This window comes from Dromiciops gliroides, chromosome 3 (genome assembly GCF_019393635.1).
Source record: "Dromiciops gliroides isolate mDroGli1 chromosome 3, mDroGli1.pri, whole genome shotgun sequence".
Classification (NCBI taxonomy): Eukaryota; Metazoa; Chordata; class Mammalia; order Microbiotheria; family Microbiotheriidae; genus Dromiciops; species Dromiciops gliroides.
In genome coordinates, this window is record NC_057863.1 from 651,678,236 (window position 1) to 651,704,656 (window position 26,421).

General features: G+C 44.2%; 1 protein-coding gene across 1 annotated transcript; it reads right to left on the reverse strand.

The window, feature by feature from the left end:
* Positions 1-1,804: 1,804 nt before the first annotated feature.
* On the reverse strand, positions 1,805-25,795 carry LOC122748287 (sialic acid-binding Ig-like lectin 11). Its single transcript, XM_043993951.1, has 11 exons — positions 25,757-25,795; positions 19,983-20,124; positions 19,541-19,897; positions 18,618-18,902; positions 18,215-18,265; positions 16,428-16,688; positions 16,044-16,328; positions 15,841-15,943; positions 9,176-9,233; positions 8,834-9,041; positions 1,805-2,738 (listed from the first exon to the last, which is right to left on the reverse strand). Exons 1-10 carry the CDS (start codon positions 25,793-25,795, stop codon positions 8,841-8,843), a joined length of 1,782 nt encoding a protein of 593 aa, XP_043849886.1. The 3' UTR covers positions 1,805-2,738; positions 8,834-8,840.
* Positions 25,796-26,421: the final 626 nt, after the last annotated feature.

The following is a 26,421-nucleotide window of genomic DNA, read 5'->3' on the forward strand; positions in this document are numbered from 1 at the left end:
TTCTCACTCTCACAGGGACACAATCATCTAATACTATGTGAGAAGATCTCTAAAGCTACAATCCTTGCTTTCAAGTTTTGGGGGTACTTAAATTTTAAGGGGTACGTGTGCAGGGAGAGTAAAGTTCAGCCTACCCAGGAGGCAGAAAGAAGACCTGCCCATGAGAAAGAAGTGTGTCAAAGTGAGTAAAGTGAGATATTAAAACAGGTAAAGTGAAGTATGAGATATTAAAGCAAGGAAAAAAGTACTTTGGATTTCAACGTTTTGCTTTTAAGGTCACTAATGCAGTATTTGTCTTTTTTGTCTGTCTCTGTGAGGTTTCTAAGATTAGCTTAAGTAAAGGAACTGGAAAAAAAGACGGCATCAAGTTCTCCCAAGGAGTTAGTTTTGGAAGGTGAAATCAAGAGAAAAGATTACTCTCAGAGTAAAAGCTCCATGGTTGTTGTTTTTTTTCCTTTGGTGAGGCTTAATTTGCAGCTCCAAGGTGATAAGATCTAGACCAAAGGCTGATAAGGGAAACCTAAGAGAGTTTTTGGCACAACAAAGATAGATAAATTCAGGTTTAATTAGATCCCCAAATTAAAGTTTGTAGATTATGTTCAATCTAGAAAACTATCTTTGCCCCTCCCACAAATATATATCAAATATATATATATATATATATAAAATGTATGTATGTGTGTATATATATGTGTGTATATACAAACACATACATACATATACATATATACATATATATTTTTTTTAATTTTCAAAACTGATAATTAGGCAATCAAGGATTTCCTACAGAACACCTGAATTTTGTGACAGACAGAATCCTGAGTTGAAATAAACTCCATAACTTGGGAAAGTAAGACACTGGCTAAATAGAATATGTTTGAAATAGAAAGGAAAGAAGGGTAGTTTGTGTAATGAGTTTGAAGGATTTGGGAAGAGAAGTGAAAGCTTGAGGGATAATATGGTAGGTACAAAAATGATTGAGGATAAATGAGGGACACACACCCTGCACACTGCAGGTGGTTGGCAATGGGCCAACATGCCCCAAGACCCTCTTTTCCCTGGATAGTTGCTCTGGGTGCCCTTGTGCCAACTTCAAATGGTTTAAACATGTTGAGAGGGTGTGAGGAAGTTTGACTTTGTTTTAAGTAGAAAGATTGAGAACAAAAATGTTATGGCTTGAAAAGCTAATAGTTGGTTGGAAACCAATACACCAAGTTACAGTGGATGGGAAAGACTGAGCAATTGTGAGAAAATAATGGGTTTTGAGATTGATTGCATTGACTTTGCTGAATAACTCACTTCAAGTTGACTTGATTGAAACCACGCCTACCTGAGGGCCCGGCCCTCAGAGGGGTATTTTCTGAGCTCTGACCTCAGCACGCTCTGCTCATGGACCGCCCTGAAGTCCAATGAACCAATGGATTGGTGTGATGTTGGCCAATTTCCTTGGAGCATCATTTAGGGACTGACTCTTGTCTGACCCACAGGAAGTTTCCGCTCACAGAGACGTAGGGACTTCCTTTTTGGCCTGAGACTCATAGGTGGTGTGCCTTTTTCTCTCTCTTCCCCTAGATCCTAGCTAGGTTTTCCTATCTTTCAGAGCCATGTGTGCTGTCTTTACTAATATTTAATAGACTTTAATAAATGCTTAATGCCCCAAACTGGGCATTAAGCAAATTTTACCCCAAACTTGGGACAGAAATAAGGTGATCACACATATAGTTTTACTCACCACAGATCCAAAGACAAATACTAATATTTGTCTCTTGGATCATTAGCAGTCTAAAAGATGTATACAATTCAGTGCATAGAGAGAAGTCCTTTATAGGCAGCACAAATTCCAGAGGGGGCAATCCCCTACTGAGGCGCAAGAACACAATCAAAATAAGGTGAATGGGTACAACTTACATTAGTACAGGGGCATTGATTCAGTTAACAGTTACAATTTAAAAAATCAGAAACAGAGCAAAGCTCAAACTCAATATCTATTACTTATTAGAACAGTGACAAGAAGTACAGTAAGGATAGGCAATATTTCCATAAAATGATGGTCCCAAACAGTTTTTACATGATTGACCATTGAAAGGATTAGCTTGATAATTCATTACTGTAGAATGTGTTAACTGCAAGTTAACCTGAACATATTTCTTAAATCTGCAAGTACTATAATTAAGTAAACATCGTGGATTCTCATTAATCTCGCAGATATGGGACAGTTCTTGCCAGTAACACATCTTCCTGAGAGGGTTAATCTTACTTTCTTCCTAAGGAATGTGTAACAGCTACTACAGGATGGTATTCCATTAACAAATATACCTGCTTCCCTGCTACAAATCATACACATCGACATAGTATTAACTACAGCAGTTGCAATGGTGTTTGAAGATTGAGCATTATTTCCTTCAGGAACAGTCGTTCAGATTGTAGTAAATTCAGATGATCCAGTAGCAAAAATGTTAACTGCAGGTCCTTCTTTACCAGAAGCAGAAGAATCAGCTACTTGTCCATGTTTGGTCGGTGTGTTGTCCTCACCAGAAGAAAGAATCAAGTCCAAACAGTACAAGTGTCAACAAAAATCCAAACATCATAGGTGAGATAAAGTCCACTGATATTAAATTAGATACCAGATAATAAAGAAACTGATCGTTATGGATGTCAAAAACAACAGGTTGCAGATATATACTTGCAGAAGATGGCACATCAGGAAAATAAATAGGATCCAGAATATGTGTTCATGCCTACAGAAATACATTTAGAAAACATCTATCACATACAACTGATGGACAAATGAACATTTAGAAAGTGTATGCTGTGCTCTTTGTAATGTATTATTTAATAATTTTTATATTTCTTCAACATCATTCATAATTATCATCTGAATAGTTTACATAAGAACAACAGGATTGATCAATAATAGCACAGGCTTCAATACACAGAACAAGATCATATAAAAGTTATCAGATTAACTTCAATTGTAAAATGATTTCAAAAAAACAAAGTAATCAGTTCTACAATAGTGTTTCTCAATTAAGTTATTGAAACAATTTTAACTTTAGGCCATATGTAAATAACCTCTAAGAAGAATGGACTTTTTTTTTTTAGTGAGGCAAGTGGGGTTAAGTGACTTGCCCAGGGTCACACAGCTAGTAAGTGTTAAGTGTCTGAGGCCGGATTTCAACTCAGGTACTCCTGACTCCAGGGCTGGCTCTTTATCCACTGGGCCACCTAGCTGCCCAAGAATGGATATTGTTAAGGCATAATAAATTAAAGTTATGATGATATATCTTCTTTTAACACAGGACTTACACAGGTGTGATATTAACTAACAAAAGATTCATACCCTGATTTCACCACTCTGTATCATTTTCCTAACCATCCTCATACCATTATAAGAAATTAAAGAATATTAAATAGCTAGTAACAGATGTCAAGGCTAAAGCCAATAGTGTGTTCATCATATGACATCTGACATGACTAATGGAAGTTACCATAAAAGATTAGGGAAATAAACTATACAGTAGGGAAGGTATTCTTTCCTAATATCCAGGACAATTACAGCAAAAGTTGTGCATATAGCCAAGGGCATTGAGTCAGGCTCAAATTTAGCTAGGTGGGATATTTCTGCTCCATGTGTCACATCTTGGAAATCAAGTCAGAAGAATCCTACCTCAGCCATTGTTAAGAGTTATTCTCCCAACCTTTCCCATGACAGTTCCACCACCTGTAATTTATAGATGTAGAACCCCTTAAGATTGTTGGCACCATGACTCATTGGCTCAACAGTAGTCCTTGATGAACATACCTGGAGTTAAACTCAGAATAATAAAATTTAGAGCCCCAAAATATTCTAAATCATAACTTCCAATAATGAAAGTCTCATATGGATTTAAATGTTAAGGACAATAATGATAACAAAGAATGTGTACTTGGTTCTTAGCTCAGGATATAGCATACAATAATTCTAAATATTACTATGAATATATAATTACAACTTGACGATAAAGTATATAACAATAATTATTGACACATTAATTCATGCATAATTTCCATCCATTAATAATTGATCAATTAGAACATAGACTTATGGTGAAAAGCTCTAAAATCAATTGATTATACAAAACTTTTGCTTAGGGTTTTTATAGAAAGAATATATACTGCATAAACAAATAGTGTAAATGGGCCAAAATATAATTTTCCTTAACTTACAGATACCATTGATCATCTTTGTAATAAAGAGGTATGGAAGATCTCTTTAGTATAGAAACACTTGAAAGTAATTCTATTACCTTTCTCTCATGTGTCATATGCTGATATATGTTCTCATCAGAACAATCATATATACCTTTCAGTGTTTCTCGAGAATCACTAATCTGAGTTGTAACACCTAGAAATCTTCTAGAATCACAATAGGTTTCTTGCTTCTGTTCACTAATCTGATGTTTATTTTAAAAATTCTCTTTTTACATAAGAGTTCTATAAAATCAATGAATACTGTGGAAATTTATTTTAATTTGGGGACCCTACCTTTAGGCTGAGATTAGAAAGCCTTAGGCCCTCAGGGTCTCTTCTGTGTGGGAAGAGCTGGTGCCCTTCCCCCTCCTCTTCAGCTGAGCCAAAAAGCCTCATGGGCTGTACAAGATGCCAGGTCAGACAACTGGGGGGAAAAAGCCCCCAGCTCCCTCCGACCTGAGCGGAGGTATCTGAAAGATACTGGGCTCTGGGGGAGCCTGTGCTGAGGCACTTGAGGCTCAAGCGCATCCGCCCACCACCACCACCACCAGCCGCAGCCCTGACTGGAAGATTAGCTTGGTTTGTGTGGGTGCAAAAAGCCCCAAGATTTGCATGGAGATAAGAAAGATATATATAGACCTGGGAATTAGACAGCAGGGGTTCGGACAGGGAGACAGGGGGCTGAGAAGAGGACTGGAGGCGGCTGATGAGATTAGAAAGGTTGGAGATAGAGAGGAGGAGAAGAGGTCAAGGGGAGGCTGACGAGACAGCAAAGGTTGGTCAGACGAGAGACGGGGGACGAGAGGAACGGTAACGCAGGACTAGGAGCAAGGAGGAAAGGCTGGCAGACAAGATTAAGAGAGGCGGACAAGAAAGGCGGCAGAGGGCAGACTGATGGAGCAGACAGACAGACAGACTGACTGACCAGGAGGCAGCGGAGAGCACAGAAGGGTCAGCACAGGATACAGGCTGGAGGAAGGAAAGATTAAGAGGAGTTAGAGGAAAGTAGCTGACCAGGAGAAGTATAACATACCCTGAGGCGAGAGGCGGCTAAGGTCAGCAGGTGGGAAAGAGACTCAGGGGAAAGAGACCCACCGCAATGCAGTCAGGTTCTACGTTTTATTTCCCTGTATTCTTAATTTTAAATAGTATCTCATCAATAAACTCTGTTTTGATTATTTAATTAAGACTCTTCTTTATCTTTTGCTTATCAATTTTGGGAGTGGAGCAGTGTGGTGGGACTTTATTAACGGCCCACATTAAATTAACAGCAGTCAGATGGCCAAACAGTCAAAAGTCCCCAGATTAGTCCTCCAGTCAGATTAGCCCCCCAAATTAGCCCTAGTTAACAAAATATTTTCACATTTGAAAGGCGACTGGGGCAGGACTCATGGCCCAATTATAATTTTTCTAAACTTATAATTTTTCATAAGTCCAATTATATAATTTTTCAAGATTAGATTAGCTAGCAAATAATTTTTTTTACAATACCATATTAGAAACTTCCTAATTATTTTTTGGAATTGGGACAATTCTTCTCCAGGAAGCACAACAATGAAAAATGCCCAAGCAGCACAAAAATTAAATGAACTAAGACTAATAGAAAAATACACAAATCAAAGGTTCACCTGCTATGTCTAGAAGCAAGAGGTTGCTGTATACGTGCACCAGTCAAAAGCAAAATTCTCAAAAAATTAAAAATTGAAATTTCTCAAAAACTGAAGTCAAAATTGAATTCTCATTCTCATTCCCATCAAATTATTAAATTAAATTAAATTATTACCTTATCCCTCTTTACAGGGCAATGGTGTTATATTCTTCTTGATCAAGAATTTGGAGTAAAAACTCTTTGGAGTAAAAACTCTTTCAAATATAATAATGCATCCCAGAGACTAATTAGAATATTTAAAATATCAACTCCAACATCTAGTTTTGTATATTCAAAAATCCTCATTAGAGTTTTCAACAAGATCATCTTTATGTAATATCAAAAACTAACACTATATCCTCTAAAACATAATTCAAATAGGCCATCGCCTATTTGAGTTCAATTAAATCCAATTGAACTAAAATACACCCCTGAAATTTGCTGAGATCATAAGCAAATAATACCTTCAGGGAGACACAGAGATGGTTGCATTGAGAATTTCTCTCAAACATTTGGGTACGCTAAAGAATAGAACTTACCCACCACATCCCAAGACTTTCATTGTTTGTTATTAAGCATCTTGAAACAAAATTATTTGAGTAATATTTAATTGAAAGATGAAAAAGCATCTACTTAGCACAAGTGCTGCTTATCAAGATAAGATGTGATTTTTCTGGAATGGAATTCTCACTGTTACCAATGTGAGATTATGCTCAATACTTGTCTAGAATAGGTGATCCTTGAGAGGCAAATTTCCCTAAAACACTGATTATTGGAACTTGTATTTAAGACCTTATGGGACCAGTGTTTCTGATGGCCTGGCAGCCCTTGGGAGTGGCCCATAAAGCACAGGGTAGAGTAGAATTCAGGTTCAACTTGACCTGGGTTGCTCCCTGCCTAAAGTCAAGGGAGTCCCATTTTAGTTTCTGTATGTCTCCTCAACCCAGCTGACCAACTCCTTCATTCCATTCCCTAGGCAGCTCTGAGGCAATGTGCAATAGTGGGAGGAATGGTGGACATGGAGAAAGAATTCAATTAAGCAAAGGTTTATTAAGTATGAAATGTGGGAAAGGCAGTGGGGAGACAAAGGGAGGCAAGCAGGGCCTGTCCTCAAGAGGCTTACATTTCCCTAGGGTGTAGGGAAGAGGAGATACAGTATATACACAGTTAAGTCCTTGCAAGGTAAGTCTGCTGTAGAATTAGCCTTCCCACCAGGAAGATATAGATTCAAATCTTGGGATCAGAGATTTGAAGCCGCAAGTTACCTTCAAGGTGATCTAGTCCGATCACCTCATTTTAGAGATAAGGAAATTCAAGCCACTCAGGATAAGAGATTTGTGCAAGATCACAAGGGTAAGAGCTGACAAAGGAGGGATTTAAACCAGATCCTTTAACTCCAGAGCCAGTGTTGTCCTCTGTCTCCTGACCCAACTGATGTTGTGATTCTGGGCATGTCATTAACCTCACTACCCTAGGCCATTCAGGTTACTTTCCAAGGTTAAAAGTACCAATATGCCCTGGTAGATAGAGTTCCCAATGCCAATAAAATCACAGGAGAGATAGCCACTAGAAAAATAGATAGAAATAAAAATAAAGACAGACAGAATAAAAGAAAAGAAGGAAAGAAAAAAGAAAGGAGGGAAGTAAAAAAAAAGAGGAGAAGAAAGAAAGGAAGGTAGAGACAGAGGGAGGGGGAAGGAAGAATGTAAGAAATGGGAATTGGAGTTCTACCTTTAACCCTTCCTGGTTCTGTTATTTTGTGCAGTGCTCTGTGGAGGATAAAGTTCTGGGCTCAGAGATGGGAACAACTGAGTTTGAAATTTCCTTAGGTATATCACTTGAGCAAGTCACTTAATCTCTCTTGGCTTCAATTTCCTGATTTGTAAATGAGGGGATTGGCTCAGTATCTTCAAAGGTCCATTATGTGTCAAAATCTGTGATGCCTCTTGTTGAGTCTGAGTTTCCCCATGAGTGAAGTGGGGCTGAAAAGGCTCTTAGTAAATGCTAAGTTAAAATGTTGGATAAATGACCTCACTGCTGGACTTACTCCACACTTTGTTCTCTCTGATGCTCTTTTATTTCATGAAAGATTAGCATTTGTTGAGTCTGCGTCTTATCTCCTTGCTAGACTGGAAGCTGCAGGGGGGGGGCAGGGCCTTTGTCTCCTTTGTCTCCCCCAGTGCATAGAACGACATGGGATATTCTGGAGACTGTGGCTCTAATGATGGAGCCAGCCCAGCTGAGCAAAGGAATAGTAAAGATGCTCAGCCAAGTGAGCCCAATGGACTGACGCATCCAGGCGAGATGCTCTGCCCTGTGAAGAGCTAACCCAGCTCAGTGGTAGGGTGCCCCAGCCTAGCAGTGGATTGGACTAGCCTAGCACAGGGCCACCAGTCTAGCACAGACACCACACTCATCAGCAAACTTCACAAGGACATGTCAGGAGGCCCTGCAGTCCCAGAGCGGTAAGTGGCCTTGGCCACACGTGTTCCCTGTACAAGTGCGTCATTGTCATTAACTACAATTTTGTGCTCGCTCTCCCCCCTCATACAGACATACACTGTGTGCATTGGTGGGAAAGTGGGTGTCAGATTTATATGAGGGATGCTTGGATGGATTGTTCTTGTTATGCCATTGGAATGTTATTGGGAATCACACTGATGGGGGCTCAGGAGCTACAGTATTGGATAGACAGTGGCCCATAAACATTACCCCTGAAGCCTGAGGCAGTAGATGACTCTCAGGGGATCCCAACATGTGAAGAGAAGTGTCAGTTTGGGCAGGGGCTTGTGTTTTATCCCTTGACAAGACTTTACTCCCCCGTGAGTCTGGGGCTGTATCTTATCCAAATAGGTATGGAGACGGTGTCTAATAAATGTTTGTGGAATGAATGATAATGGAAGAGAGAAACTGACTAGCAAACCATCCAATGTAGACCCAAGGCTGAGGCCTCACCAGCTGCTCAGTGGAACTTAATCTCTGAGTACTCAGTGAGGGGGTCTGTGGATCCATGGTCTTCCCTTGCTTTCTTTCCTTGGAAGCTGAGGCAGGCATAATGCAACTCATCTGGTGCATCCTCAGGAGCTGCTGGGGTTGAGGCTGCATCTGCAGCTGATGAAATGGGATGCAGGGACTGCCCCTCCTGGGCCGGCCTCTTGGGATCCTGGAATAAGGGCAAAGGGGAGTTTAGGCAAAGCAGCTCCCCAGCATCCTGAAAGAAGGAAGAGAATGTGGGGGTAGATGGCCTTGGGACAGAGTTGGGTGAACAGTTGGGGGCTGGGGGTTGGCATACTCGACCTCTGCTCTCCTGCTGGATGCTTCTGCTCCCAGTGACTTCTTCCTGAGCATCTTTACTCTGGGGAGGAAGAAAGGCAGAGTTGGTGCAGTGCAGAGAGCCTTAGATGTGGATCCTGTCACTTAATCTCTGCCTGACCCTGGACATGTCATTTCCTTCAGTGGTCTCCTCTTCCTCATTGGTAAAATGAGGCAATCAGACTCTAGGGTCTCTGATGTCCCTTCCAGTTGTGACATTCTACTGACTTCCAAGCTCCATCTTCCATGAACCCACGAATCACAGGAGTGTGTAGGAGAGACCACGGGACTGAGGATCAAGAGACATGGACTTGGTGCCATATCAATCAGACTACCTAAAAATTATTTTATAGAGCTAGGAAAAATAATAACAAAATTCATCTGGAAAAACAAAAAATCAAGAATCTCCAGGGAAATATTGAAAAAAAAAATTCACAGGAAGGTAGGTTAGCGGTACCAAACCTGGAGCTTTAATATAAAGCGCAGTCATCAAAACTATCTGGTACTGGCTAAAAAATAGAGTGGTAGATCAATGGCATAGGCTAGGCTCAGGAAAGGCAGTAGTAAATGACACTACTAACGTAGTGTTTGATAAACCCAAAGACTCCAGCTTCTGGGATAGGAACTCAGTATTTGACAAAAACTGCTGGGAAAACTGGAAGATAGTATGGCAGAAATTAGGCATAGACCAACATCTTACACCTTATATTAAAATAAGGTCAAAATGGATACACGATTTAGACGTAAGAGGTGATACCATAGGTAAATTAGGAGAAAAAGGAATAGTCTACCTATCAGATCTTTGGAAAGGAAAACAGTATTTGACCAAACAAGAGATAGAGTATATTATAAAATGCAAAATGGATGATTTTGATTCCATTAAATTAAAAAATTTTTGTACAAACAGAAGCAATGCATCCAAAATTAGAAGGAAGGCAGAAAGCTGGGAAACAATTTTTGAGGCCAGTACTTCTGATAAAGGCCTCATCTCTAAAATATATAGGGAACTAAATCAAATTTTTAAGAATCCAAGTCATTCCCCAATTGAGAAATGGTCAAAGGATATGAACAGGCAGTTTTCTGATGAAGAAACCAAAGCTATCTATTCCCATATGAAAAAATGCTCTAAATCTCTAATGATTAGAGAGATACAAATGAAAACAACTCTGAGGTACCACCTGACACCTATCAGATTGGCTAAAATGACAAAAAAAGAAAATAATAAATGTTGGAGAAGCTGTGGGAAAATTGGAACACTAATTCATTGTTGGTGGAGCTGTGAACTGATCCAACCATTCTGGAGAGCAATTTGGAATTATGCCCAAAGGGCGACAAAGCTGTGCATACCCTTTGACCCAACAATACCACTTTTAGGTCTTTTTCCCAAAGAAATCATGGAAAGGGGAAAGGGACCCACATGTACAAAAATATTTATAGCTGCTCTTTATGTGGTAGCAAGGAATTGGAAGTTGAGGGGGTGCCCATCAATTGGGGAATGGCTGAACAAGTTGTGGTATATGAATACAATGGAATACTATTATGCTGTAAGAAATGATGAGCAGGAGGAGTTCAGAGAAACCTGGAGGGTCTTATGTGAGCTGATGATGAGTGAGATGAGCAGAAGCAGAAGAACATTGTACACAGTATCATCAACATTGAGTGTTGATCTACTGTGATGGACTATATTCTTCTCACCAATGCAATGGTACAGAAGAGTTCCAGGGAACTCATGATAGAAGAGGATAGAAGCTGCCTCACTAAAAACAGAAAACAAAAAAAAAAGGTCTTTTCTGGTTCTAAATCCTGTGACCCAATGGGATAACACTGTTTTCTATCATCAGGAAATGAAGGCATTTTCCACTGTGCTTCCCAAATGGGTCTTCACTGGAGCAAGGCAATCCTTCTACCCCTGCTTAATCAATTCTCCATCCCACTAGCCAGAGTAGTAATTAATCCCAAACCTTCTCATCTCTCCTGGCACCTTACCCCTTACTTGCTCAGCCGAGGACTGTGCCTCAGACTTCACCAAAAAGACTGAGTCCATTTGCTGAGAATTCCTTCTTCTTGCCTTTTCCTCTCCTCACATCACTGAGACATATCACGAGATGTCTGTCTACCTCACCTCCTCCTTTACTCTGATTGTAGATGAAAAAGAGGTCCTCCTTATATTCAAGGCTAAAGCCTATATCTGTGTCCCTGACCCCATCTCTTTCTGCATCAGATGCTCTCATGACCTCATCCACTCTCTGTTGTCTTAAATCTCTGCCTATCTCCTGACTCCTCACCCCCATCAATAAACATTTCCCTGTTGTCTCCATCCTTAAGAAATGAAAATCACTGATCACTTCCTGAAAGAGATCCTAAAATGAAAACTCCCAGGAATATTACAGCCAAATTCCAGAGCTCTGACATCAATGAGAAAACATTGGGAGCAACCAGAAATCATTTAAATAGAGTGACACCACAGTCAGGATCACATGAGATTTAGCATTAGGTATTATAAGGGGCAGTTAGATAGGACAGTAGATAGGGCACCAGACCCGAAGTCAGGAAGACTCATCTTCATGAGTTCAAATCCAGCCTCAGAAGCTTAATAGCTGTGTGAACCTGGGAAAGTCATTTCACCCTGTTTGTTCCGGGTTCTTCACCTCTAAAATGAACTGGAGAAGGAAATAGCAAACCATTCTAGTATCCTTGCTAGGAAAACCCCAAATGGAGTCATGAAGTGTCAGACCCAACTGAAATACTGGAACAACCACTTGTAAAGGAGTGGAGGGTTTAGAATACGATGTCCCAGAAGGCAAAGCAACCTTATTGCAATCAAGAAGAAGCTAACTGGCAACACTGAGTTTAATCTTACAAAGGAAATATTTAAAATTAATGAAATAGAAGATTTTTAAGCATTCCTGATGAAAAGACCAGAGCTGAATTGGAAATCTGACATTTCAACAGAAGATACAACAGTAGTATATAAAGGTAAACATGAAAGAGAAACCCTAAGGGACTCTGTAAGTTAAACTGTTTACATTCCTATTTGGGAAGATGATACATATAACTCTGAAGAACTTTGTCATTATTGGAGCAGGTAGAAGCTGTGTACATAGGGGGGCACAGGTATAATTTTATCATATTGAGATGAGGTCCAAAAAGAATGTAAGAGGGAGAAAGAGGAATTCACTGGGCAAAGGGGAAAGGGAGGAAAGAAATAAGGGAAATTGTCACATAAAAAATAGATGGAAGGAAGAGCTTTTACAATGGAGGGGCAAATAGAGGCAGGGGAGAGGGAATCACTTTAACCTCATTCTAATTAGAACTGGCTCATTGGGGCGGCTAGGTGGTGCAGTGGATAGAGCACTGGCCCTGGAGTCAGGAATACCTGAGTTTAAATCCGGCCTCAGACACTTAACACTTACTACCTGTGTGACCTTGGGCAAGTCACTTAACCCCAATTGCCTCACTTAAAAAAAAAAAAAAGAAAAAAAAAGAACTGGCTCATTGAGGAAACAACACTCACACACACACACAGAATCAGGTTTAGAAATTCATCTTACCCAACAGAAAGTAGGAAGGGAAGGAAGCCTAGCAGTGCCACAAAGCAGTAATCATTAGAAGAGTCTCAAGAAGGTTCATTAATGGATTAAGCACACAATATTCCAAAGTGAATGACCACAGGACCTAGTGTCACCCACAGACAAACTCAAAGACCCAAGCTATTGGATCAGCAAACACAGCTGGGAAAACTGGAAACCCGTCTGGCAGAAACAAAGTATAGACCATATCTCACCCCACAGATGGAGATAAGCTCAAAGGGAAACATGATTTAGATGCAAAGGATGATATCCGAAGTATAATAGAGGAACTTGGAAAAAATTACTAGTCAGATCTATAGATATGGGAGGAACCTCTGGAAGAGCTAGAGAGTATAACAGGAGGCAAAATGGATATTTTTGATTACATGAAATGGAAAAGTGTTTTCACACACACACAGAAAAAGGAAGCCAATATTAGAAAGAAAGCAGGAAACAGAAAAAATTACATCATGTTTCTTTGATAAGTCTCATTTCTCAAATATCTAGGGAACTGAGCCAAATGTATAAAAAGAAGAGACATGTTTCCATTGAGAAATGGGCAAAGCATATAAAAAAGGCAGTTTTCAGAACAGGAAATCAAAGCTTTTGAGAGTCATGAAAAAATACTCTGTCACTAATAATGAAAGAAATGCACATGAAAACAGCTCTGAGGTACCACCTCATGCCCATTATACTGCTAACATGACAGAAAATGAAAATGTCAACTGCTGGTGGGGATGTGGAAAAATACAGATACTGATGCACATTTGGTGGAGCTGTGAATTGGTCCAGCTGTTCTGGAGAATATTTGGAATCCTGCCCAATGGGCTATAAATGTGCATACCCTTTGACCCTGCAATCCTGCTACTAGGTCTATACTCCAAAGAGAACAAAGAAAAAGGAAAAAGACATATGTCTAAAATTCTTGCTCCCACTCTTTTGGTGGGGGCAAAACAATTGGAAATTGAGAGGATACCCATCATTGGGGAATGGCTGAAGAAGTTATAGAATACTATTATATTATTGTGCTATAAGAAATGAAAAAGTGCATGAGTTCAGAAAAGCCTGAGAAGACCTATGTGAACTAACAGCAAATGAAGTGAGCAGAACCAAGAGAACCTTGTACACAGTAACAACATGCAGGATGATCAACCATGAAAGATTTAGCTCTTCTGATCAAGAAAATGATCCAAAAAATTTCAATGGTCATGAGCAAAACTCTATCTACCTGCAGAGAGAGAAAAGATAAACTCTGAGTGAAGATTGAAGCATTTTTGCACATTCTTATTCTTATTCTTATTCTTCTTTTTTTGGCTATATGGCTAATATAGAAATGTGTTTCTGATGACTTCATATGTATAAAGAACATTGTATTTCTTTCCTTCTCAATGAATAGGAGTAAGGAAAAATTCAGAACTGAAAATAAAGGTTGTAATTTTAAAAATGAAAATAAAAAGTGAAAAATAATATAAAAAAAAAACATGTGCGGTTGTAGGATTAGCTCACCAACCAACTTGGTTTTAAAAAAACAAAAACAAAAACAGGCAATGAGGATGAATAAATGCAAGTGGACCAAGGCTCTGGAAAGGTGTGATCAGGTATATTCAAGATGGGCAGGGACTGAAGCTGAGGAAAGAATCTAAGGAAAATAAAAAAGATTTTTAAATAGAAGAAATGTAGAAAAAGACACAGGACCACTGCTCGCTGTAGATGGGGAAAACGATCATTCACTGAAAACAAAATGTAGATTCTGATCTTGTATCTGCTTTCTCCATGGCGGGAAACAACCGATGGAGAGAAAAGGATGTGATGAAAGCAACAAAGGGACTAAAGAAACCATATCACAATGTCAATTTGGAGTTTTATTGGACTAGAAATCTTTCTAAAAAGGATATGAGCATTTCTTTTTCTCTTTGTGAGAGAAATATTCTTCTACTGAAAAAACAAAACAAAACAAAACAAAACGTTTTTAAATAGCAGAAGTTCCACAAAATGGAGAAAGGCAAGTGTCCTAATTTCTTAAAGAGCAGAATTTTTAGCCTCTTTCCCAGGAAATCTTCCCTCCTCGTGTCCAGGATAATATAAAGGCCTGTTTTGAGGAATATGCAGGCCCATTCAAAAGTCCACCTCATCTTCATCTCATTGCTTTGTGTGAAGGGCACTGCATGGTGTGGGGTAGAGCTCTACTACATATGATGAGAGACACTGAGCCCATCACTCAGCTTGGTGACTTGAAAGGGGGAAGGGACAAGAAAACGAAACAAGAATTGATAAAGTACCTACTATGTTCCAGGCACTGTGTCAGTGACTTTAAAGATAGGACCCCATTCTATAATAATTATAATGATAGCTGACATTTGTATAACATTTACTACATGCTAGGCATTTTACTAAGCAATTTACAAATGGATAGGACCCCATTTAATATTAATAATAAAAGTGATATCTAACATTTATGCATCACTTATTATGTGCTAGACTCTGTACCAAGCACTTTATAGATCTGATCCATTGAATTCTGAAAGCTAACATTTATATAGTGCCCTGCAAGTGAGTTGCTATTATTATCAATCACCATTTTACAAATGAGGAAACTGAGGCAAAGAGTGTAAGTGTCTTGCCCAGTTCACATAGTTCCTAAATGCCTGAGGCAGGATTTGAACTCAGATCTTCATAGCTCTAGTCCTTTTACTCTATCTATAGATCGATAGAGACACATATATACATAGATGTAGCAGTACCACGGGCTCCCCCTTTGATCATCAAGCTCCACTGGATCTGGAATCAGGGGCCTGGATTGTTTGAAGTGATGATTTGACAACATACCAGGTCATATGTGTGATCTTGAGCAAGTCACTTCTGCTCCATGAATCTCAGCTTGTTTGGATTTTTTATCTGCAGAAGGAAGGGCATGGAAACTTCCCTTCCAATCTTATATCTCACAGTCCTAGGAAATCTGTGCCTGAACTCAGGGGCTCATCAATATCTGAGCATTTCTGCGACCTCAGAGCAGGTTGTAATTTCCTGAATCCCCCCCACCCCCGCCCCCAAGCCCCTGCCCATCCCAGCCCCGGCACTCACAGGAGGAGGAGGAGGCAGAGGGCCAGCAGACTTGAGACACCAGCTCCACAGAGGACCCCGGTGATGATACCTTTTTGGAACGCATGGGACAGAGTGCTCCTATCTGCACAAAAGGGAAATTTGGGGTGAACGTGGAGGTGGCCATGGTGGGCCCTCTGCCTCACTGCCCTCTGCCCCAAGAGCCTCCCTCCTCGGTCCCTCACCTGGCACTAGCTGGAAGAGAAGGGTGTGGGTCCCTTGTAGGTTCTTCCCCTCACAGCTGATGTCAATGTTGGGGACCCTGTCCATCTTCACACTCAGGGAGCTGTTGGCCCATGGCCCAGACCTGGACGATATCACCTGGAAGGTGTTACTGCTACTATTGCCCTCCACAAGCTTCCCCCCCACCTGCCAGTGCAGGGAGGGGGCTGGCTCTGCTTGGACAGAACAGGTACAGAGTAAGACACCCTTGAACCAGGAACAAGAGAGGTTGAGCATCTTTGGGGGATCTGTGGGAAAACAAAGGAGACCTGCTTTTTAGTGTGTGACACTCTCCTTTCCCCACCAGGACCCAAGCACCCTGTGGTCCCCAGCCCCCTCACACTCACAGTGCACAGAGAATCTCAGGGAGACCTGCTTGGAGCCCAAAGGATGCTGGGCATGGCAGGTGTAGTTCCCTTCATCTGCTGGCCTCAGGTGGGGCAGATCCAAGGGTAGGATTCCATCATGTGAGGGCTGGGAAGAGGCCAGGGTCTGGTCCCCCAGCATCCAGCTCAGTGTAGCTGGGGGATTGCTGTGGGCAGCACAGAGCAGGTGAAGGGACCCTCCCTCCTGCACCACAAGAGGTGAGCTCTCTCGTGGGACCCAAACTGAAAAAGATCAGGACGTCCCAGTGAGAACCTGGAGGGACTTCAGAGATCACACAGTCACCACCTTCACTGTATCCATCAGGGAACTGGGAGCTAGAAAGCTGATGTGACTTCCCCAAGGTCACACAAGGAAGGGGAAACTGGAAGAGGACCAACTCAGCCCGGACTTCCTGCCCCCTTCTCACTCCCCTCCATCCTACCCGGCTGATGCCCAGAGCCAGAAAATGGAGTCCTCACCTGTTTCTCTTTCTGCTACCAGCACTCACTCAGCCTGGGTCACCTTCCCAGACTTTCCCTCAGGTCTTCTTAATTTATCTTCTCTTTCTTTTTTCCTTCCTTCCTTTCTTTTATTATCTCTCTTTCTTTACTGTATGAGTTAGTGGAGAAATATTTTTTAAAAAATGAGGGGGCAGCTAGGTGGCACAGTGGATAAAACACTGGACCTGGATTCAGGAGGACTTGAGTTCAAATCTGGCCTCAGACACTTGACACTTACTAGCTGTGTGACCCTAGGCAAGTCACAACCCTCATTGCCCCACAAAAAAAAAAAAGAAAAGAAAAGAAACAAAGAAACAAAGAAAGCTCTCAGGGGACTGAAATGTCTACACCGTGAGGCTGGGAATCTAGTTTCACAAGAGCCCAATGTGGGGGCAGCTAGGTAGCACAGTGGATAAAGCACTGGGCCTGGATTCAGGAAGACCTGAGTTCAAATCTGGCCTCAGACACTTGACACTTACTAGCTGTGTGACCCTGGGCAAGTCACTTAACCCCCATTGCCCTGCAAAAAAAAAAAAAAAATTAAACATAAGAGCCCAATGTGATCAAAAGCGGGAGCCAGTTTCCTCACATCCAACACCTTGTGGCCTCAAAGCAAAAACTACAGTGTTCTGACTGAATGTCTAAAATTCAGCCTGGAGGGCCAAAGTTCAGGCCCCATCCTTTTAGCTTTTCACTCCTAAACCCATTCCCCCCATGGCCTCTTCCTGTACAAGCCCCTCGACCTCCCCAGATCAGTCCTGAAACCACAGTGAATGCAGCAAGTTAGCAAAGCCTCCCATGTGGCCTGGACTGTTCCATCCCAGCTCAGCTTCCCCAAGAGGGAGACATTGATAGGGACAGTGGACTGAGCACTGCCCTGGGACCTGGAACATCTGGGTGGGGCTTGTCCCTCTCAGCCCCAGCCTGGTTTAGTGGACAGGTCACACTACCTTTAGACTCTACATTTAGAGTTCACATCTCTCTGCTGCTAGGTGTGAACTCTGCCAGGCCCTCCCCATAGCTCTGACCCTCAGCTTTCTCATCTAGGAATGGGGATGTGAGCTCTCCCCCCTCCTTATCTCATAGGGTTGAAGGAAGGAATATGCTTTCTAACCCTCAAAGTCATGTTTAAATAGGAGCTGATGTAATTCAGAGAGGAGGGGCGTCTCCTGTCTCCCCCATCTCCCTGACATCCAGGCTCACCCTCAGTCTAAAAGCTGAAGCCCCAGGGGTCTCCTCCCTGTCCTCACCTGGGCTTCTGCTCTCACCTGTTGTCCTGTTGTCCTGGGAGATGGTGATGGTCACATTCTGCACAGCATCTGCAAGAGAAGGAGGAGGCTGGCTGGTTGGGGAGGGGGGCGGGGGGGGTGCTCTTTGTCCAAACCAGCATCAAGCAGAGAAGACAGGAAATTCCAGAACCACAGAATATCAGGGTGGGAAGGGAGCTTGGGAGCTATCTGAGCGAATCCCTGCCTGACTGACATTGGTACATGACAGCACAGAAACTGAGAGAGAGAAAAGACAGGGATCTGCTGAGATACAGCTTTTCCTGCCCTGGCCCAGGAAAAAGGATCTGGCTTCCCAGGGCTGGGCCAGGACCCTGGCATCTTGATGCAGCCCTCCCCAGCCCCGCTCCCCTGTGGGAAGCAGACCTCCTGCCCCAGCACTCACAGGACACATTGAGCTGGATGGTTCTCTCTGGGCTCAAACGACCTCCAGGCAAGGTCACCTGACAGGTGAGGCTGGTGCCATGATGCTGGTGCCCAGGGATGAAGGAGACCTCTGAGGAGTGGGAGGTCCCAGAGGTTCCTGGCTGGGAGGAGAGGGCAGCCCCCCTCCAGGAGAACTTGAAGGCCCTATTTCCCCCACAGTCCGAGGGAAATGTGCACTTCAGAGTCACTGATTTCCCTGACTCTAGCACCTCTGGAACGCTGATGTCTGGCTTCTGGATCAAGCCTGGAGAGGAGAGAGACAGTGAGCCAGGGGAGGGGGAGGGGAATGAGGACTCAAGTGTCCTTGCAGATGCTGGTACCTGCACCATCCCCTAAGTCCCTCAGGTGTCCCCTCATAGTATGACACCCTTGGTGCCCCTAATCCTTACCAGGAACCTCCCCTGCCATCCTCAGGGCCTGAGACACTCAGAGATTAGAGGTTAAGAGGAAGTTCCATTAAAAGCAAGAGAGAACAACGCCTTCATTTTACATAAGAGGAAACTGAGTCATAGAGGGAGGGGGGAATTCACATGGTAAAAGAAGAAGGAGTGGGGAAATCTGGGATGTGAACCTAATTCCTTTTGCAGCAGATACAGGCTTCTTTCCAGCACAAACCAGGCCCCTCCCAGCCTTGCCTGGGGCCTAGTGGCTACCAAAAAAGAGCCCACCAGGTTCTAGCCCTTTGTAGCTCTGGAGCTTCAGGCTTGTTCTTCAGACCCTGCCCTGGGTTTGCTCCCTCCCTAAGTGTGGTCCCCAACTGTGCTCCATGGTCTCTAAACCCCCCCCCACTCACATGGAACTTGAGGGGACACCAAAGCCAGTCGTTTCCCCAGACCTCCCTGCCCCACACCCTGACAACCTCCCATGACAGGAGCCTCCTACCTTTCACAGTCACATAAAGTGGCTTCCATGTGTATTTTTCATGTCCATTTTCAACACGGAAGAAGTATCTCCCACGGTCTGAGAACTGAGCATCTGTGATGCTCAGAGAGCAGTTGTTCATCCTGGGATCCCCAAGGAGATGGAATCTCCCCTGGGCTGTCCCCTCAACCATGCGAAATGGGTCATTTGTGGCCACAGGAGTCCCATGGTAAACATTATTCCTTTCACTGAACCAATAGCCATAAACTGGGTTGCTGTTAAAGGGTGAGGGGTAGTAGAAGGTGCAGGGGACTCGGGCACACAGCCCCTCCTGCACACTCACGGAGGGCTGCACATACAGTCTCTGAGACAAGGACCCTGAGGGCAGACAGAGGCCTGGTCAGCACTTATAACTCTTCACACACCCCTCAGCCCAGTCTCCCTCTGCCCCAGCCCCACTCACCCTCCCAGAGCAGGGGCAGCAGCAGCAGCAGCAGCAGCATCTCTGGGGCAGCAGAGAGCCAGGTTCTGGGGGCCACAGTGTCACTCTCCCAACACCAAGGGTCCCTCTGGTCATCTCTGTCAGGCTCAGGGGAAAGAGGAAGCTAAAAGAGGAAGCCCCTGGGTGGACAGAGAGGGAGGCCTGTCCTCAGAAGAGGAAGCCCTGTGGTCTTCCCCAATGGGCTCCTGTCCTCCTTAGCTGAGCTCAGCAGGGTGGGGTCTCCTGTCCTGGGGCAGCTCCAGGGATATTCAGGACTCAAGGGCTGGGGGAGGACAGAGCTGGTGCACAGCCTGTGGCCAGGGATGTTGTCTGGAAGTGAGGGTATGTAGGGGTGCAGAGACCAGTGCTTGGGCCAGAGCAGGGGCCGCCCATCACACACAGCTGCCCCTGTCCTGTGTAACTGAGCTGGGATCAGCAAGACCTGAGGTGAAATCCTGCCCCAGGCTTTTCCTGCAGGGCCTTTCCCCTGGGTGAGCCTCAGGTTTCCTCCCTGTAAAATGGGGCTAATAACAGCACCTCCCTCCCTGCCTGTGGGGAGGAGTCAATGTGATATTTCTGAAGTGCTTTGCAGACCTTGAAGGGCTACACAAACGGTGACGTTCATTATTACGACTTTACTCCCCTCCAAGAACTCTCCAATCCAGCTCCACTGGCCCCCTGCCTGCTCCTCAGGCCTGGCATTCCATCTCCCATCCCCAGGCCTTTGGGCCAGGCCTGGAAGGCTTGTCACCCTCTTCTCCTAAGTCCAGGCTTCTATCCAGTCTCAGCTCCAGGGGCTGTGCTACTTCCCCTTCCTGTTTGTCTCCTCTGCTCTCCATCTCTCTTCTACATGCCCGACTGTTGACATCGTGTTTTCCCATGAGAATGACGATTCCTCATAGATGGGGGCTGGTTCTGCCTTTCTTGGCATCCTCCCTGATTAGCACAGTGGCTGACACACAGTAAGGGCTTAATAAATGCCTGGTGACTCTTAACAGAAGGCCAGTTCTTTGTGTGGGGATTCCTGTGGTCTTTGCTCACAGTTCATACTGATCTTCCTATGTTTCTCTGCATTCATATATCCACACTTTCTTTCTTTCTTTTTTCCAGGGCAATGAGGGTTAAGTGACTTACCCAGGGTCACACAGCTAGTAAGTGTCAAGGGTCTGAGGCCGATTTTGAACTCAGGTCCCCCTGAATCCAGGGCTGGTGTTTTATCCACTGCACCACCTAGCTGCCCCCTCACACTTCAATTTTATACCACCATATTCCAGTATTTTCATGTGACATAACTTAGTTAGACTTCCCACCACCTTGCATAGACCCTTTCCCATTTCTTTGTGCTGATTATAGTATTTTTGCCACTACAATTTTGTCATGAATATTCTGATAGTCATAGCACCTTTCTGTCTTCTCTTTCACCTTCTTAGGATTCAGTATCAGTAAAAACAATAGCCAAGTGTCAGGAGGCAATCACAAGGTCATGAGACATGTGCAAACCAGGGTTATTATGAGAGAAATGAACATGCATGTGGAACCCAAAGGGTTCCCAGTCTTTAGGGAAGTTTACATTTTCATCAAAGAGGACAACGGAAAGACAGGATCCCAGGAAGACGCTTGACATTGGAGGAGGAACAATGCAGCCAAGGTGGGGAAAAGACAAGAGCACCAACCACAGCGTCAGCAGCAAGGAGATGGCCAAAGCCCCATTCTTTTCCCTTGGGAACTGCTGGACTCTTTTAGCAGCCCTTAATATGAGCCATTGAGGCAGCTGAGGCCCCATCCTCCAAGCTATTGATTATAGACTCTGCCAGGACATGTGAAGGGCTGCCCTGTGGCAGGTACTGGGCAAAGTGCTGCTGAGTGAAAGAAAACAAGGATGATCTGTGTGCCCTCAAGGATCTTACTGTCAAGTCAGGGCAAGGGGAGGATAAGCTCATGCACAGACTAGTCAGTCCAAAGCTCCCCTTATCTCATTCTTCCAGCTCCCACTCATCATGCTGACAGTTTGGGCTGTGGGTGGGGAGAAGTGGAACACTCCCCCAGGGCTCTCCTCTGGGCCTCCCCGACCCGCCACCATCCCCTGCTTTATGCACCAAGGTAGGCCTCCTCAAGGCCCTCCCAAGCTGGGAGTCTGCCAGCCCTGGGCTGCCCTCCTGGTGCATCTGCTCTGTGGTGCCTCTGCTTCTTTCACTCACTCCCATGATGCTTCCCTTGTGGATATCTGCTTTCATCCAATGGCGAAATGTACTAGAATGCCTTCAAATTGACCAAAGCTTTTTCACACATTGTGGGGAGTTTAAGGGGAAGTCCCTTAATACCTACTTTAAACTGATATTAAGTGATTGATTAATTGATTCACTTCAGGCCTCCTTAGATTACCTGGTGTGAGGCTGGATCCCCACCCATACACCAAAGATATCCATGTAAATGTGGAGATCTGATGCTGCTCAGATAACATAAGGTGGAGGCATCAATGTGGAAGATGCCATCCCAGGTCATGCAGTCATGCTTCACAGTCCTGTTCTACTGCCTGTTTTACTTATTCAAATGGTGCTGATATTATTTTGTGCCATGTCTGCAGGCCCCGGGTGATTTCCCTCATTCTCTCTCTTGACATGACAAAGTTTTATTGAATTCAACAAGAAAAACTGTACCAAGAGAGAAACATGCATGTGTGAGGAAAAGAGCAGTGTAAGTGGTCATTTAATTCGCTCTTTTTGTATTCATGTTCAAAAGCCATATGACAGACAATGCTTTGGGGGATTATGGGAAGCAAAAAACCATTTTGCTGCCCCTTTATTGTAACTAAATATAATATATACATATATGTGTGTGTGTATATACATATATATGATGCCATTGGGCCAAATATTATTGCTTTTATTGAAGCCCTCCATCCATTCTTTTTCCAAAATTGGGGAGACTTACATTTAAGGTTATAATTTTTAATTTTGTGTTTTCCTCAGATGTTAATCCAGTTAATTGAGTAAGCAAAATCAAGAAGGGAGGAGCATGGTATATTGATTCAGTTTGCTCATAAGAAGGAAATTGGGGAACCAGTTGGGCAAAGGTAGGAAATGGAGTATTTGGAAGAAGGCCAAAGGAGGAAGAAACAAAAGTATTTCTCCCCCATGCTACAGACTATGGAGATATAAGAGGCAACAGAGATATGGAGTTTGTCAATTTGATCACAAGTCTGACACAAAGGCATGATATGGTTGTAATGAAGGATTTCAGGTATATACACTTGCAGGATCTCTGTCTCTCTCTCAATCTCTCTCTCTCTTTCTCTGTCTCTGTCTCTGTCTCTATCCCTCCTCTGTATCTTTACTTGTCTCAGTCTCTGTTTCTATATTGATATATTCATAATCTATATAAATATATTTAGATATATTTGTCTCTATCTCCCTTTCTCCTCATTGTCTCTGTCTTGCTCTCTCTCTCCCTTTTACTTTCTCCCCCCATCTCTCTGTCTCTCCATTTCTTCTCTGTCTCTTTCCTCTCTCATCTCTCTTCCTTCTCATTCTCTCACTTTTCTCCTTCATTTTCTCTGTTTCTCCTTTCACTCATTTCTTTTTAACACACACACACACACACACACACACACACACACACACACACATGGACGCACATGAAAGAAGAGAATGTAAGAAATTACTGATCTACATTAGTTCTGGTTTCCTCTTTCAAAGCATGGAAGAATCAATAAGGAGAAACCCTATTCTGGAGTGGATTCACCAAAAAGGTTTGAACCTTTTTGCTGAGATGAAAATGGAGATAACCCCAGAGGAAAGTCACCATTCCATCCTAGAGTTTGTGATAGAGAAGCAAGGACATCTGAACAGAATGTGACATGCACTCCAGATACTGGCATGGAAGACTTCAAAGGGTTCAGAGGAAGGACAGGTGGGGTCCCATGTCATGGATTGGCACAGGCAGGAAACACGAGGATGTTTCAGAATAAATTTTTGAAAACACCAAAAGGGAGGAAAATGGGATTTATTGGAAAAGACAAAGGAACAAGCAATTTGAGATAAAAAATAAATTGCAATAATTACAAAAGAAATAATAATAAGCAAGTCCAGGAAAGAGAATAGATGAGTGCTCACCATAATGTAAAAATAGGGTGAGCACTGCCAATTCTCAGAGTGAGGAGAAGGAGGGGAGGGGTCTTTAAGTTCTGAAAATGATATTCTCAGCATCTTCCAGCTCTGAGGCTTGAGGAAGAGCCATGGAATGAGTGTTGATGAAGAGGATGAAATCAGGACTTGGCCCTCTACTATGATCATGAGTTTGGGGATTTTTCATGTTTTCTTGTCATTTTGGCGTTGTGTGTGGGGTGAAATGGAGGCTGTCCTGTATCAAGTATTCTATGCTGCACCTTTAGTGCTTGCACAAGAGCCAATGTTGATTTTTTTTTTTTTTTTAGTGAGGCAATTGGGGTTAAGTGACTTGCCCAGGGTCACACAGCTAGTAAGTGTTAAGTGTCTGAGGTCTGATTTGAACTCAAGTACTCCTGACTCCAGGGCAGGTGCTCTATCCACTGCACCACCTAGCTGCCCCCCATTGTTGATCTTTTACTACCATTTTCAGGGGCCTAGAAATGAGCTAATTCTGGGCTTCTCAGTGAAATTTTCATGGAGATAAAAGATGCAAAACAGTGACTGGGGAGCAGATTCCCCAGGCCTGAAGTTGGTCTTTATCCATTCAGAGCTTAGGGTTGTGGGCTGGGAGATTCAAGAGGTTCTATCAGTCTCTTCTCCTCTTTGGAGGCTGGAGTCCCCAACTCCCCCTAAAGCAGTCCTACAGAGAGGGCAGAAGCTGGACTCTCAGCTCACTCTGCATCTGCTGCCCTGCCTGGTTTTATCCAGAGAACAGGACACCCCTGCTCCAGGGACCCCTGTGACTGAGCCTGCTGTGGATGGGCTGGGAACCCCTGACTGAAGCAAGAGGGATTCTAGGCTTCTTCCCCACGAGTGGGGGGACTCTTTGCATAAGGGAGGGACCTCCCCCAAGTGCCATCTCTGGGAAGTGACCTTGGGGAAGTTCTGGGGTTTCACAACAAGTGATGGGGGTGGGGGTTGGGGGAAACTGACCCCAGGCTGAACAAGAGAGGGCTGTGATCACCCTATAGCAGAGAGAGAAAACAGCAGGTGGGTCCTCGAGGGACCTGGACCTCCCCACTCCAGGTACCCCAGAAGAAGCCACATTTGTTGGAGACAGAAGAGAGATGGAGGAGGCAGAGCTCAGAAAACTGGGCATCTTCCCTTGGGTGTCCGGGTGTCCTCCAGGAGGGAACAGAGAGGTTATTGAGTGCAACCTTCTCATTTCATAAAATGAAGCTGAGGCCCAGGAACTTGCCCAAACTCAGCCCAGGAGAAAAAGCTCTAAAAAAGCCTCCTCATGTCTCTTGTGGCCCAGGGTACTCTGGAGACAGCTGAGGGTGCTCCCTCAGGCCCAAGGCCAGGACTGCTGGGGCTTTGTCCTGTCCTGGGTATCAGGACATGACACACAGATTTCTTCCCTCCATCCCTTCACCTTCAGGGATGTCCTCTCCTTCCCCCAGGGGTGGGGCCGTGAGAGCAGGGTCCCCCATGAGAGCTGGGCAAGTCTGTCCAGCCAGAGGGGTTGTGTCCCCTGACATGCCCCAAGCTGGCCTGAGAACCTGGCTCCTGACCCATACCCAGAGTCCCCAGGGGAGCCCAGCCTGCTCTCAGAAGCAGCAGACATGGTCCCTCTCTGTACACACTCACCTTCTTGGGTGGTCTCCAAACACTGATTTCCTCTTCCATCTTCCCTCACCCCAAGCCCAGAATGGATGGACAGAGAGAGTCTGAGGCCTGGGCTGGGGGGGGGAGCACAGCCCCCAGGGAGCCCTGCCCTTCCTTCTTCCTCAGGGATGCTGCTACCCACCCCACCCAGGGCTGTGGGGAAAGCGGGGGGGGGGAGGGAGTGGAGGAGGCTCAGGAGAAGGGACAGAGTTGGGCTAGGGGCTCCCAGGGGCTCCTCCTTTGAAGTGTCTGTAGGGGGAGGGCCAGGCTTCAGAGGCAGGGGGAGGGCCTTGACTTGGACTTTTCACCTGGGGATTAGAGGGGAAGCTTGGAGTCTGGGCTGGGGCTGGGCTGTGGGGCAGGAAGATGGTGCTGGCCCAGCCTCAGCATCATTGCACAGCCCTACACTGAGGACCTACTGGATACAAGACTAATTCTCAGCCCCAGGGTTTGGATATGAGGCAGGTTCTGCCCTCAGGGGGCTTACACTCTGGATGGGAGTTAGCCTCTCACACAGATCACTGAGACAGGCAAACTCCCAGGGTGACAAATGTATCAGAAAGGGGCAGATGAAGGGCCCTGGGAGGGGGGAGAGATGGCAGTGTGTGCTGGTCAGGGGGAGCCCAGAAGGCTGCCTGGAGGAGGGG

What these genes read in the sequence shown, in the direction of transcription:
- LOC122748287 (XM_043993951.1), bottom strand. Translation starts at nt 25,795, where the DNA reads ATGGAAGAGGAAATCAGTGTTTGGAGACCACCCAAGAAG. An exon ending in CCAGGACAACAGGACAACAG is followed by an intron (nt 16,689 to 18,214) that starts GTGAGAGCAGAA and finishes GATCTTTTTCAG; the next exon opens with TTTGGGTCCCACGAGAGAGC. An exon ending in CTCTGCCTCCTCCTCCTCCT is followed by an intron (nt 9,234 to 15,840) that starts GTGAGTGCCGGG and finishes CTTCCTCCCCAG; the next exon opens with AGTAAAGATGCTCAGGAAGA.